We start from the raw sequence: 16,305 nt of genomic DNA, 5'->3' as shown, positions 1-16,305 counted from the left end.
ATTTCTCCAGCATCATCCGGCTTCTTTTTTGTGAAGAAGGCCTCCGTCCATGCATTGACTACCGAGCTCTGAACGACATAACCGTCAAGTTCCGGTATCCTTTCCCACTCGTACCATCAGCCATGGAACAGCTCTGCCGGGTCCGATACTTCACGAAGCTGGACCTGTGCTGCGCGTATAATCTCATCCGGATCAGAGAGGGGGACAAATGGAAGACCGCCTTCTCAACCCAATCGGGCCACTACAAATATTTAGTCATGCCGTTCGGCCTTTCGAACAGTCCAGCCATGTTCCAGTAATTTATCAACGACGTGTTCCGCGATATGTTAGACTGTTGGGTGATTGTGCACATAGATGACATCCTGATCTACTCCGAAACCATGGGAGAATACATCCGACACGTGCGAGCCATACTTGAACGCCTCATCAAGCACCGTCTGTATGCCAAGGCTGAGAAGTTTTCGAGTTTCACCGGACCTCAACGACTTTCCTCGGCTACGTCATCTCAGCCAAGGGGGTCGCGATGGATGACTCCAAAGTGAGCGCGGTATTGCAGTGGCCCTGGCCACAGAGCATTAAAGAGTTACAGCACTTCCTGGGTTTCGCCAATTTCTACCGCTGCTTCATCCGTGGGTTCAGCACGATTGCCGCACCGCTCACATCCGTGACAAAGAGGGCGTCAACTCGGCTTACCTGGTCACCTGAAGCCACGACAGCGTTCGAACGCCCGAAGGAAAGCTTCACCTCGGCCCCTATCCTCCACCATCCAATCCCGGACCGTCCATTTATAGTAGAGATGGACGCCTCTAAATAGGAATTGGAGCCATATTATCTCAATGCCAGGGGGCAGCAAACAAGATGTTCCCGTGCGCGTACTTCTCGCGCAAATTGTCTTCGACAGAGCATAACTACGACGTGGGGGACCGCGAGCTGCTAGCCATGAAAGCTGCGTTTGAGGAATAGCGGCACTGGCTAGAGGGTGCTCTGCACCCATTAACGGTTCTCACCGATCAATGTAGTCTGGAATATCTCTGCACCGTGAAACGCATGAACCCGTGCCAGGTGAGGTGGGCCATGTTCTTCACCCGCTTTCGATTCTCGGTGACCTACAGACCTGGAACCAAGAACGCCAAAGCCGATGCCCTGTCCTGAATGTTCCAAGAGCCCGTCCCGGACACACCTCCCGAGCCCATCATCTCTGAGACCCACATCCTCGCACCTATACAGTGGGACATTATGACAGAAATCACCCAGGCCAATGCACAAACGCCACCGCCAGCAGAGTGTAGCATCTGGTACACGTCATTTTAGATGTCATGTCCCAGGCACCCCAAACTTCAACATCTACTGTTCAATTAACCGATGACCACTCAGGTTTTACGATTTTATTGAGGGCTACACTCCACAGCGTCACACACCCACACCTGGCTCCAGAATGTCTGGGGCCTTCACAAAGACCAGATAACCCCATGCGGCTTATTAGGGGCCCGCAAACAGAACACACACACACACACACAACACAATGAGACAATGAGACATTCCTTTTACTAATAAAACCCGAAGATAAGGTACTCTAAGGTTCTCATTCTTATAACCCTTTTTGTAATGTGTCCTTCTTTTAAGGCTTGCCTGACTTAAAATTATTTGCTCCTTAATTTCCTGACAAGGGTGTATTTTATTCATAATGTATACCTGTTCTATACCATTTCCCATGCTATATAAACTGAACTTGAACCTTCCCTCAGTGCGAAGTCTCAACTAGCTTTTGCTGTCATTCTGAGCGTTTCCGTGTTTTGATTCTGATTCCGGTTTTGACACTGTTTTATACCTTGAACCTCTGATTGTTTGCTGCCTGCCCTGACCTTCTGCCTGCCTTTTCGTTTATGATTTTGCCTGTCCTGCAATATCGTTCTGCCGTGTTTTTGACCCTTTCTGTCTGTCTCCGAATTGTTAATAAAATAAGCTGCACATGGATCACCAGCCGTATGACTCGTCCTTATAATCATGATAGTGAGCTCATTTTTAATCATCATCATCATCATCATCATCATCATCATCATCATCATCATCATCATTTACAATAAATCCAAATCCACACTTCAGGATAACATAAAGCATTAAGTGTTGATGATTTTTCATAATTTGATTTATCTGGCGGTTGGAATATTTCTTAGAAAGCACCCTAAAAGCAGCTGCTAGAATTGACGTAAAATATGATAAATGATTTGGAGAGGAATAAGAAAAAAGAGTGATGTGTTCGCACTGTTCCAGGAGCAGCTTCAAAATGTGTTTCCTGTCCAGACACAAATTATTCTGCAATGATCCGCCTGACAGAGAAACACACACCACCAACAGGGAAACAAGACTGCACATTTACAGGGACATTTATCTTTAAAAATCATGTAGCATGACCAGATTAATCCACACATTCTACACACTGCTTCTTAAGACTCATGCCACAGTGTCTGCATGCAGGATGCATTAAAGAGCAGCACCATACACACCTGAGAATTAGAGAGTACAAACATATCAATCCTTCATAGCTGTCAGTGAGAAGAACTTTTTTTCATTTTCTGATTGTTGGATCCAACTGGTGTCCAGACATATGACCAGTGATTTATGCATAAAACTGGTGTTTATTACGTATGTTACTATGATGGTATAGTCCCAAGACCTGTGTTGTAGATAGATTGGCGTCTCTACACGATTTGTGTGTGATAGGTGTACATTTGGTTTGAGCACTGAAGGTGATGGGTTGTGAATGGGTTTGCTTCCCATATTTTTAAAATAAAATTTTAAACAGTAAATAAACAGTAAATGAACAGTAAAGTAAAGCTTATATAAGTTTATGAAGACTTCCCCTAAACTGGGGAAAAATCAGCTTTGTTATACCTGCAGTGTTATTGCATAATTTCACTGCTCTCATCTGTCTATCGACTCATCCATCTGTTTACTCTATCTTATTTGACAGAAACAAAGCTGTCAATAATATCATATTTCCATAACAGCCATTATTCCATAGTGACACATTACCATAACAGCCATGTTTCTATAGTAGTCACGTTGCCATAGCAGCTATGTTTCCGTAGTAGTCATGTTACCATAGCAGCTATGTTTCCATAGTAGTCATGCTACCATACTGTAGTAACCATGTTTCCGTAACAGCCACGTTTCCATAAAAGCCGCATTTCCATAGCAGCCAGATTTCCATAGCAGACAGATTTACCATGGCAACCAAATTCCTCTAGCAGCCACGTTTCCCTAGCAGCCACATTTCCATAGCAACCACACTATTCTGTTTATCACTAATGAAGGAAGCTGTAGGTTATCTCACAGGAAGTACAGCAAAAAAAATCCCATCATGTATCACATTGTATTTCCTGTAATAATGAATGCATCAGACCGTGATAGATTCATGATTTTGAGTCTACTGTTAAAAATCATGATGAAGTCACAAAGATGACAAGCAATGATGCATGTGATACAGTAAATAAACTCAGGTTGAGGGTTTTAAGTCTGGAGAATCCATCAGTTAAAGAGATTTCTGCTGTAAATGTGAAAAAACAAACTGTATCTTTGGATGTCAAGCTTTTTTTAGTGGCTGAAAATGAGATTCGTCATAACATCAAGCCAATCCTGAATACACAGCACACAACTGCTGAAGTGTGGGATCACTTCTCTGCCAGACATATGTTTGTTGTCTGATTACATTTGAGTAGGAAATGCGTTTAGACACTATTGCTGGAACAAAGCAAGCACACAACTACCACCTTGTACCTGTTCCACTCATTCAACAATTTTACACTATTTACTATTACACTATTACACTACCAGCAGCCGATATCTTTGACACTGCAATCCGAAAAAATGATTGTGGATTGTGCCATCGCTTTCTTTTCTTTTCTTTTTTTCTTTAGAGAAGATAAATCTACATTGTGAATACGTATTGTGTGCGTGTGTGCTAAAGTCAGTGTGATGTTCTTCACAGACAGCTATGAATATCATCTCCTTGGGTTAATGCAAATGAGTAAACACTCACCCCCTCAGCCTCACAAGCTTTTTCTGAGAAGGTTGAGGATGTGGGTGATTCTGATTAAACACAGTCCTAAAGTCTTAAGCAGCTTCGCCAAAAGCCAGGAAAATTCACAGAATGGAGAGATGAAAGAGGAGAGAAGAAGAAGCGGGGAAACACGGCAGAAAATAGAGAGAGGGAGAGGGAGAGAGACAAACTGCATAGAGAACGAGAGTAGATGGATGAGAGACGTGAAAATGACCGGATGAATGGGTTTACAGAATTTGCAATAATGAGAGAACAGCAAGAGAGGGCAGAGAATTAACATGTCATACACGGAGCGAGAGAGAGAGAGAGAGAGAGAGAGAGAGAGAGAGAGAGAGAGAGAGAGAGAGAGAGAGAGAAAACAAGGCATAGAGAAGAAAGGCTGAGGCAAGCACAGATGCTTCCTCTGCTGGATCCACTGAAAACCGAGCAGTCCCACTCAGCCCCCACGCTGTTCTCGTCTTGTCCATCAACACTTAACTGTTTGAGATCAGACATCTAACCACACGAACAGAGATCAGACTGCCTTCAGAGTGCTGCTGCGCTTCCACAGATTTAACATGAGAGAGATGCATATGCAGTACTGTTTATATACAAAATGGAGCCGTTTACTTCATCCTCAAACTTCAAGAAAGATAATATCGATATGTCAAGGCTGCCTGAGCACAAGAAAGAAATCCACATCATTCATTGTGTTCTATTTTGTTTTCGTGCATTGCAGTTTAACTCCCAATTGTTTGGTTAAGATTGGACATTATAGTTACACAGCAACATTTTTAACAAATATGTTATTATAATATGTTACAAACATATTATTATCGGTCTGAGATTATGTTGAGCATCTGCTGTACTCATCCCTGTTTGTTCATGTTACAGCTGGAACACCAGTACAGGTCACCGCTCACCTTCTGACCAATCAGACTCCAGAATTCAATCACGATGTGGTATAAATGCACATACAGCCTGATGTGTTGATTGACTCATCATCTGTAAGCTTATATAAGTTTATGAAGACTAAAAAGACAACAGACGTGAGAGACTAAATATGTGTAGGCTCTCAGTGCATCAGACTTCTCTCTCTCTCCACTAAATATTTTTAGTATTTGGAAAATAAATATCCACTATAAAAAGAATTATATTTACTGGCTCACTCCTAAAATTTAGAAGTGGACTAGTCATCAAGTCTCTTTCACAGTCAAAGCATAAACTAATAAGTCAGATCTTACGAAGTGATCTGAAATATATCCTGAATAGTTTTCCGAGTATGGACTCACAGAGTGTGCTGTACACGACAGCACGATTTAATCTAGTCCAAAATGTTAATTACTTCCTGTTTTGGCTTTGGTTAGTGTACTGGTTGATGTTTTGAGTGATTTTTGGTCCCATTGTTCAATGTGAAGTTTTATATAATGCACACACTGGTGTATCCAAATGTTACTGGAACCATGGTGTGGATGAACAATATACCACACAGCATGCGTATAACAATATAGTGCTAATGAGAATTTCAGAGAAATGTCACATCAGTGTGGTATCTTGGATTTCTGCTGATGTTTCATTTCATTTACTCTCAGTTTGTGTATCTAGGGACACTTGAAACTGAGCAACGTTTGAAAATTGCAAGCAGTTTTTGTTCACATACCTCTTATAATACACGGTGTGAATGTAATTAGAGAACACTGTAGTGCTTTGGCAGGAAGGAATTTGTGTTAAGTCTATAATGAACTCAGACATTATGCTGACCCCTTAGTTCCTCAAGAGCTCTTGGTTGCTTAATTCTACTGGACTACAGATTGTTGTAGAAATAACATTATTTACATTTACATTATTGCATTACATTACATTCCTGTTCAGTGTCACCCAGATGAGGATGAGGTTCAGTCCTGAGCCTGGTTACTCTCAGGGTTTCTTCCTCATATCATCTCAGGAAGTGTTTCCTCACCACCTCACCTCAGGATTGATCATTAGGGATAGATGTTAGAGATAAATATTAACTTAATTTTAAACTTCTGTACTTCTGTAAAGCTGCTTTGAGACAATGCCAGTTGTTAAAGCACTATACAAATAAATTTGAAAGCAAAACCATGTTACAAGTGTAAATGCTACATAGGGCCTTTTTACACCTGGTCACTTCATGTGTTTTCTCTTATCCAATAGCTATCTGATTTGTTAAAACTGTTCCATTTACATCAGGCCACATATATGCATCTTGGCGAATCAGATATCGATCCGATCTTTCTACTCCCGCCCAAAATGCACATATATTTTACCTCATTTCCGGGGTAATTGAAATGGAACACGTTTTGGTGTATGCGGTTTTCAGAATGCAATCAAAAAGAAGATGAAAAAACTGGTTAGGACGGTTATGCTACAAAAAACAGCATTTACTGTTTGCTGCATTTTCGCTTGCGGCAGCAGCGCGTTTTAAGGCCCAACGAGACGCCTGAGTGAAAGATCATCTGTGAGTGACGTACTTCCGTTTGGGAGGAGTATAGCGCTGACGTATGTGGCTTGAACAACCACATTCATTTACACCTGTCCAGTTTCATCTGAAATGCGTCCCAGACCACCTCCTGAAGTGGTTTGCCCTTTTGGAGGGCATTTAGACCTGGTCTTTTTACCATCAGATAGCTATCTGATCACAGAAAACGCATGAAGTGACCAGGTGTAAAAAGCCCCATATATTTAAATATGTGTGACAGTGGGATCAATACAAATACATTTAAATATATATAATATTATTCTTGAATTTTTGTATTATATTAATCTTTATATTAAGCTTTTGTTTTATGTTTATGTTCTGTAAAGCTGCTTTAAGACAATGTCAATTGTTAAAAGCACTATACAAATAAATTTGAATTTAATTGAATATTTATTCAGTGTAGTCTATAAAAGCGATAAAGGAAGAGTCTGTGTGGCTGTTAAGTAAGTGAATAATAAAATGACCTAAAAAACAACGTCCTTAATCAGTTTTTGTGAACATAATCTAGAAAAGCTTCATATTTGTATTTTCTGATTGACTGATTAAATCTATGCATCTCCAGGTATCCACAGAATGCATCTTAATATGAATCAGTTTATCACTGAGTGAAAAGAGTTTAAGAGAATATCCAGTGGTAGTGAGATAAGTGAGCTTTTTCCCTGTGCTGTGATCTGCTATCACTACGTCCTGATTCACTGACTGACAGGCAACAAAGGTGAAGCTTCTAAATTGAAGCTCTTGTTGACCCGAGAAACATCAGACACATGGAGAAATGATCATGGAAATGATAATGTTTTTCTAAACCAGCCACTTCATCACTGCTAAACAAAAAGATTGTTTATGTTCTTGAGCCCTGAGTTAGGGCAAAGTACATTTACAGCATTTGGCAGACGCCCTTATCCAGATCAACGTACATAAGTGCTTGAATCTCTAGCACTGAATACATTAATGCTGGTTCACTAGGTTACATACTTAAGATACCATGAGTTTAAAACATTTGTTCAAAGTTACAATGAAAAAGTGTCAAAGGTTGTGTTTTTTTTTGTTTGTTTGTTTTTAAATGCAAAATATACGGAAAGAAGTGCTAGTTGAAGTGTTTCCTGAATAAGTAGGTCTTCAACCGCTGCTTAAAAATAGCCAGTGACTCAGCTGTCCGGACCTCTAGGGGAAGTTCATTCCACCACCTTGGTGCCAGAATAGAGAAGAGTCTTGTAGTATACTTGCCTCTTACCCTGAGAGATGGTGGAACCAGTCGAGCAGTGCTGGTAGATTGGAGGGTGCGGGGTGCAGTGCGAGGAGTGATGAGGGCTTTTAGGTAAGAGGGTAAGAGTACTAAAAGGAGGTGAATTACTGCAGCGATGTCATGGGTTAAAAGTGCAAGGTTGCCTTATATGCCCTTGTTGCCTGTCACTCAGAGCAGCCAATCAGGCAATGGTGTGTGTGTATATGTTTGTGTGTGTGTGTGTATGTGTGTGTGTGTTTGTGTGTGTGATTGAGTGAGTGAGTGAGTGTGAGAGAGAGAGAGAGAGAGAGAGAGAGAGAGAGAGAGAGAGAGAGAGAGAGAGAGAGAGAGAGCACGGTATAATAATAGGAATCTGCTAGGTGCCTGTAGGGTGTGGTTATGGACCAGAGCCCAATCACTGAATGTAATTAATGTATGTAATTGCTCATTTAAACCGCTACACTGCCACATGAGTAACCATGTTCAATTCTTTGTATTTTGCTTGCTTATAAGTTTCCTGTCATTCAAATGTGATCATTACTAATAGATGTTTAAAGAGTCACAGACGTCTTAAAATAGCTGATGCTTGTTTGGGATTTACCTTGAAACAGGAAGTGACATCACTCACCAGTCTGCGTTGGCACCATCCACAGATGCCGCAGAGCGCCACAAGCCACACGACGCACACAGTAAGACCAACTGACACGAGAAACACGCCCAGTGGCAGGGAACCTTACAGAGACAGAGACAGAGAAAGAGAGAGAGAGAGAGAGAGAGAGAGAGAGAGAGAGAGAGAGAGAGAGAGAGAGAGAGAGAGAGAGAGAGAAAGAGAGATTGTAAATTTATTTCTGATGAATCGCTCTGTGCAGATACCCATCAGTTACCATGTTTTAGTCATAGCTGAGCTTTAGCTACAGCTTGGTAATTTCTGCTGCTACATTAGCCTCACACAGGTATATTACATTTACATTTATATTATATTAAATAATATTAGAATACACATACATTTTTTGTAACATATGCTCCAACAGGATCTATGAGACACAGAGAATATGGCAGATACAGACTGAGGTGTGATGAAAGAAATAATGTAGATGTGTGTCACATGTCACATGTCCTTCAGTCAAACACCTAAAACTGTTTATACCTCAGCAGCAGCTGTAAAAGAACTGAAGAGAAATTGAGGTATTTTATGATGAATGTCTTCAATACATGTTGAAGGAGCTAAAAGAGAACTTTCCTCCCCCTCTTTTCTCACTCTCTATTAAACCAGACATTTTTGTTTCAGAGATTTCAGAGATTTCTGTCTGATTTTTGATGCATTTCAAATAAACAGGAGGTGTATTTGTGTTTAATTAGAGGGAAAGAAAAAAGTCACGAATGGAGAATTCACTATTTCTTATGTTCAGGGAAAGGGAGAAAAAGGAGGAGGTGGAGAAATGAGAAGAAAGAGTTTCAGGAAAACAGAATAAATTGAATTATGAAGGAAAGAACCAGAGATGATGTGAAGGAAAAGAACGATGAGAGTCGCTGACAGCTCTCAGAAATATCACTCTGACAGTGACAAAAAAAGAATGACAGGCGGAGGGAGAGAGAGAGAAACAGAGAAACAGAGAGAGAGAGAGAGAGAGACTTTTAGAACACCTTTTATTCCAATATAAAAAGCATCTTCAAATATTTGTACAACACTCTACATAAAAACTATGTAGATAAAAAAAGTAAAAAGGAATAAATAAATAAATATAATGAAAATCAATAAATCAATAAATGAGGAGAGACAGAGAGAGAGAGAGAGAGAGAGAGAGAGAGAGAGAGAGAGAGAGAGAGAGAGAGAGAGAAAACAGAGAGACAGAGACAGAGACAAATGAGGATGACGATGATGAAAAAATGGAAACGGCTAAACTCAGTTTTATGTTCCAAATAAAGCAGGGTGTGAAAGGATGAGAAAAGATGAAGAACACTGAGAAAGGAGGAGGAAGACTAATGTTCATGTTTATTTATGTACTGAATCAATAGCGCTGTAAAAGCCTTGCTAATTTTAAGTAGCTTTGAAGTGGAGGTCACTTGTTAAGTTCTAAATGTAGACTACAGTGATGTCACCCAGCCTCTGGTTTACTGTATTTTCTTGCCTGTGTCTTGCCTATTTCTATTTCTAATATGCCTGAGATCTTGTTTTGTTAAGTTTTAGCCTAGCCAGAGTTTTGTTTTTAGACTAGTTTAGTAACCAAAGCCTAACCTGCCTTTTGCCTCATATTAGATTTCTTTGCTATTTTTTTGTTAATAAGCAAAAAGTCTTGCCCTTATTTCCTCACAACCTGTATCGTTTCTTGAGCACAATGTGACAGAACATTTTACATCTGATGGATGCAGCAGGAGGGCAAGAGTGACACAGTACCACTCTGAAACCACCAACGCCTGGCTGCATGCGGCCCCCGGGTCCCTTGAGGATATGTTCCTGGGTTCCAGGTACAGAACTGCTTTTGGAAGGTAGCAAATGCCTAGCCCAAAAAACAGTGTCAGAGTTCCTACTGTCTTGTCTGACAGGCCGAGCCCTCTGGTGGTCAGAACATCTCACCAAAGAAGGAAGCCACCGCCTGTTGTGGGAGAAGGAGTTTGTGCAAGCCATGAACTAGGAGTTTGCTGATCACACTAGAGACCTGGAAAAGGACACCGGAAAGAGCCAAAATGATGGATGAGCCCGTCTAGTCTTTCATCACTACAAGGCTAATCTGGTGACCTCCAAAGGCCAAGAGGATGACCTTCAACACTGAAGAAGCTCAAAGAACCCTCTTCTGTGCCTTGGATATAAATCTACAAGATTAGACACGATATATTATGAACAATCATTGTTATTTAAATAACACTCTAAACCGTGTGATCATGAATAATCCGGACATGGAGAAAGCCACAGAGAGCCTGAAGAAAGCCAGAGGAAGCTGCAGGAGACAGTTTCATCACCAGAGACAATGCTCCTCGCAGGGATCGAAGTTAATATGGCATGTTTATTAGTGCAGTAATTTATGACCTGCACCTACTTAACGTGAGCTGGAAACCCTGCATATGACGGGGTGCTCAGTTTATCCACTCTAATGTTCTCCCAAAAGACCTCTCCTGCCTACTTCCTCCTTACACTTCATGATGTCTGGCCCTAGAGCTACAATCCAAGCTGCTGAATCTTTATTGGACATCTTCTGACCTGCTAGTTAATGCTACTAAAAGATTTAGTCTTCTGTTGAGACCATATTACTAAATATAGTTAAATGAACAGTTGCAGCTCAGTGAATACACCTCTTGGTTACTGATTAGAATGTTGGAGGTTTAAACTGTTGGGCCCTTGAGTAAGGCCCTTAACTCTGCTCCAGGGGACTGTATCATGGCTAACCCTGAAATCTCACCCTAACAAGATGTTATATGTGAAGTAAAGCATTTCATTCTGTTATAATGTTTATGTGATAAATAAAAGCAAATCAACAAGTGAACAAGGATTAAAATATTCTTGCAGTCGGCCTCAATGTGTTCTCCCTGTTAATATAATGGCTACTATTACATGAGTATTCAAATCATTGCCAGCTTCTCATTTGCATATTATTATATTAGGAATAGATATTTTTAGTTTCCCTGTTGCATTTACACTTTATTTGTTCACAGATTCTATCCCCTGATTTTTTTGTGCCTTTAGTGACAAGAGTAGAGAGACTGCACAAACCTAGACATCCTTTTGCCTCGAGTTTAAATAAATAAATACTGATAGACATTCAAAGTATATCTTATTATATGCTAATAACAATGTCAGCCCAGCTCATGTGAAATTCAAGCAGAGTAAATTAGGGACCACATGATTATGATGCCTGACTGTGTTTTGCCTGATAGCTCATCTGTAATTATTATCTACAACTGTTTGTTAGCAATTAACAAAAAAGCAGTTCAGTCTGCTTCAGAGCCACTGCCTCGTAACTACATCTGTTTTCTAGCATAATTAGTGTCTTCACTTCATCCTTCGATTCTTCTCTCAGCTACATGCATGACACCAGGGCTGTCAATGTCAGGACTCTTTTGTTTATGTTCTGTGTTCACGTGTCTGCCCCGCCGTTGTCTTTCCTCCCCACCTCTGCACACCTGTCCCTCATGTCTGATTAATTATTTGTACTATTTAACTTGAGCAGCACAGAATCCTCTGTTGTCTTTTGTTGTTGTCCTGTCGTGAGTCCGTGTTCCTGTTTGGTGTTTTTTGTTAATAAATCCTTGTTTAATTTAAGCTATCCTGCACTTGGGTCCGTTTTTACCCCCGCGTCATTGACAGAAGGATTCCGGCAGACCAGGACCAGGCAGTATAGCTACAGCTTGGACCGGCCGATTGGGAGCTTTTTTCTGTTATTGGATTATTTTTTTTCCCCTGGACTTCGTGGTTTTGGTGACATTCGTCCGCATTTTTCCGGTGAGGGACGCCGCTCCGCTCCGCTTACCGAGCAAACAGGTCTGTGGATGATGCAGTCAACATGGGACTGCACTACATCCTCCAACATCTGGACAAACCAGGGACTTATGCAAGGATCCTGTTTGTGGACTCCATTGTTTAAAAGGCCCAGCAGAGGTTGTACTTCATTCGTCAACTGAAAAAGTTCAACCTGCCACAGGCACACAAGACTGTGTGTGTGTGTGTGTGTGTGTGTGTGTGTGTGTGTGTGTGTTTGTGGTAATTTTAACAGCTAAGGTTTAAACTGATCACTTTCATTAAATATAAATTCTTGTATCCTTCCACAATCTTTTCACAATACAGTACTGGAATGTTCTCTGCTTCCTTCACCAAAGAACTTAGTCAGTGTAACTCAGTCAGATTGTGAGCCTTCTCACACAGACCATTTTTCTGTTCAGTCCACACATTTTCTCTGGGATTCAGGTCAGGACTCTCCGATAACTTCAGTATGTTGTCTTGTGTTACACTTTAGATGTTTGTATAGGATCACTCTCCTGATGGAAGATCCAGCTGTGACCACGTTTTAACTTACTGACTGATATTTTAAGATGTTTCTCTAGTTTCCTCTAGTTTATCTAGGTTCCTCTAGTTTATCTAGGTTCCTCTAGTTTCTCTAGGTTCCTCTAGTTTCCTCTAGTTTATCTAGGTTCCTCTAGTTTCTCTAGTTTCCTCTAGTTTATCTAGGTTCCTCTAGTTTATCTAGGTTCCTCTAGTTTCTCTAGTTTCCTCTAGTTTATCTAGGTTCCTCTAGTTTCTCTAGTGTCCTCTAGTTTATCTAGGTTCCTCTAGTTTCCTCTAGTTTATCTAGTTTCTCTAGTGTCCTCTAGTTTATCTAGGTTCCTCTAGTTTCCTCTAGTTTATCTAGGTTCCTCTAGTTTCTCTAGTTTCCTCTAGTTTATCTAGGTTCCTCTAGTTTCTCTAGTGTCCTCTAGTTTATCTAGGTTCCTCTAGTTTCCTCTAGTTTATCTAGGTTCCTCTAGTTTCCTCTAGTTTATCTAGGTTCCTCTAGTTTCTCTAGTGTCCTCTAGTTTATCTAGGTTCCTCTAGTTTCCTCTAGTTTATCTAGGTTCCTCTAGTTTCCTCTAGTTTATCTAGGTTCCTCTAGTTTCTCTAGTGTCCTCTAGTTTATCTAGGTTCCTCTAGTTTCTCTAGTTTCCTCTAGTTTATCTAGGTTCCTCTAGTTACTGGTGCAGTCTCTTTTCCAGTAAAACATGATGCTACCACAACCATGCTTCATGTTGAAGTTCTTCACATAAAAGCCTTACCAATTTCCCTCCACAAACAGAGCTGATCATTACAGTCTAAAAGTTACACATCTGTTTTATCTGACCAGAGAACTCCTCCACACGGCTGGAGAGCTTCTTCACACTTCACTCTGGCTTTTCTATGCTGCTCATGGAGTTGTAGATTTTGTCTTTAAGACCATGGTGATGTAGGATTCCAGCTCCAACTGATGCTCCTTATGCTCTTTAACTCCTTTAGCAGTTCCTTTGTTGTCTTGACCAAAGTTCTTGCATCTCTGGAAGCTAACTTCTTCCTTCTTCCTGAATGCTGCAGTGTATGTGTGATCACAAGTGTTTTGTATTCTTGTACAGATGCTCGTGGTTTTTTCAGCAGTTTGGAAACTGTGAAGGAGGAACCAGACTTCTGAAGGTCCACAGTTTTGTTTCTAATGTCTTGTTGTTTGAATTTTTCCATGATTTTGTCATTGCAAATTGTTGTGCACAAAAATATTAAGGTAAAGAATCATTTTGTCATTAAATTTAAACTTTACTGCAAATCCATTGCACTCATAAGTAGTGAGTGAGATACAGAAACAGAATGATAAGCAGTGGTTGAAAAAGATCAATGGAGAAAAAAGGAGAATCATATTGAACATGGGAGAAAAAGAGAAGAATAACAGAAGGCTCTTTGAAGGAAGAGAAGGAAGAGGGCTATGAAGAGAGGGTTGGGGGAAGGTTAGCGAAAAACAGAGCAAGATGCAGGTGACAGGAGAAAGAGGAAGAAAAATGAGACTCGGTGGTTCATTAAGGTGCATTTTTTTCCTCCACTATTTCCATTCACTTTTGGCATCCTACAGTGAGTAGGATTTTTCTTCTTTTGTTAAAAATGAGTAAGGGATGGAAAAGTACTCTATAATATGATGTTCCTGAGCTGCTATGAGTCACTCAGGTAATTCTGTAATAGTGATTCACAGCCAGTGCTGTGTCAGGGGTGATGCGATGAGATTGGGGTAAATTTGTATCCACACATACACCAGTCCAGACATATCCAGGCACAAAAGATGATCTGCTACACTGTTCTGAGCAGAAGCCAAAGCCTATCAGAGCCTGAGAGACTGTCAGAGTGTACAACAACACAAACAGGAGTGATTCTGATGCTGAGAAGCTAGTTCATGCATTCATGACCTCTAGACTGGACTATTGTAATGCATTACTAGGTGGTTGTCCTCCAGCTTTAATAAATAGGTTACAGTTAGTCCAAAATGCAGCTGCCAGAGTTCTCACTAGGACAAGAAAGTATGATCATATAACAACAATTTTATCATCTCTACACTCTCTCTATAATCTCTACAAACTGCTGCTACTTACGTACAAGGCTCTTAATGGTTTAGCTCCCATGTATCTAACTAGTCTTCTAACACGTTACAATCCTTCACGCTCTCTGAGATCACAAAACTCAGGACTAATTCCCAGAATATCTACTGTAAGTCTACTAAAGGAGTAGAGCGATTTCTTATTTAGCTCCCAAACTTTGGAATAGTCTTCCTGATAGTGTTCGGGGCTCAGACACACTTTCCCAGTTTAACATAACACATCCCATAAAATTATGCACCATTACATTATACTTGCACTTTTTTTTGAACAGCAGATATGTTAATCCCTCTACACTGCTTTTCTCTTTCACACCCAACCCGAGGCATCCAGACATAGTACCAGCTCCAATCATCTTCCATGAGATGAAGATTCTGGACCTCCACTGAGATGAGGCTGACTCTGAGAATCCTGAGACATCTACAGATCATCCAGCTCCAGTTGGACTCTATGATACCAAGAGGAGATCTGAACTCCATGTGACCTTTACACCAATTCAACATTTGTTTGACTGTATATTTGTAGTCACCCAGATGAGGATGGGTTCCCCTTTGAGTCTGGTTCCTCTCAAGGTTTCTTCCTTTACCAATTTAAGGGAGTTTTTCCTTGCCACTGCTGCCTGAATCACCTCAGACTTGCTCATTGGGGATAAATACATATACGTACAGTACATACATACATACATACATACATACATACATACATACATACATACATGCATACATACATACATGCATACATACATACATACATACATACATACATACATACATACATACATACATACATACATACATACATACACACTGTGAACTATATATACAGTATCTTGAATTTTTACTATATTAATTCTCTATATTTCTCTTTATGTTTACCTTCTGTTTATGTTCTGTAAAGCTGCTTTGAGACATAGCCCATTGTAAAAAGTGCTATACAAATAAACTTGAATTGAATTGAATTATATGAGCTATTATATCCTTCCTGTCACATCAGAGCATTTTTGTTTTTCGCACCACTCTTAAAATCTAACAGATCGTCTTCCACCAACATCCATACCATTACACAAAGATCAGACATTTTCTTCATTCTAGTGTTTGACGTGAACATTAACTGAAGCTCTTTTGGCTGATTAGATAACTGCAGTAATAAGCAGGTAGACAGGTAAGTTCCTATTTCCATTCAACTGTCCCTGTAACCATGACGACTCATGGCCAACAAAATGTTTAACTGGAGAGAACCTGCGGTAGAAAGTGAGAAGCTTTTCAGGTCAGAACATTGAGCAGCTCTACCACATGACATAAAAGCACATTGTTAGCAATAAGCATCTGCTAAACCCAAGTAGACAGTATATCTCAAACAAACCTCCTTGTATGGTAAGGTCTTTATTATAGGGAAAAAACAATTAAGTCTGGTCTCCAGGTTAAAATAATTATAGAATTAAAATGAAGGGAAAAAACAACAGAATTAAAATAGAAA

The 16,305-nt window shown here is 40.3% G+C and overlaps 1 protein-coding gene across 4 annotated transcripts in view; it reads right to left on the bottom strand.

Moving 5' to 3' along the window:
• Window positions 1–16,305, bottom strand: part of syt7b (synaptotagmin VIIb) — an 89,068-nt gene that overhangs the window by 39,200 nt on the left and 33,563 nt on the right. For 2 of the 4 annotated variants that reach the window (XM_027152229.2, XM_027152231.2), the window contains exon 2: window positions 8,363–8,493. In XM_027152229.2, the coding sequence (XP_027008030.1) occupies window positions 8,363–8,493 (131 nt within the window). The remainder of the gene's footprint in view (window positions 1–8,362; window positions 8,494–16,305) is intronic. The other 2 variants (XM_027152230.2, XM_027152233.2) reach the window with 1 other exon arrangement.

The sequence above is a fragment of the Tachysurus fulvidraco genome, chromosome 2 (assembly GCF_022655615.1).
Source record: "Tachysurus fulvidraco isolate hzauxx_2018 chromosome 2, HZAU_PFXX_2.0, whole genome shotgun sequence".
Taxonomy (NCBI): Eukaryota; Metazoa; Chordata; class Actinopteri; order Siluriformes; family Bagridae; genus Tachysurus; species Tachysurus fulvidraco.
The sequence above is the reverse complement of the archived record's forward strand: the minus strand, read 5'-3'. Positions and strand labels throughout refer to the sequence as shown.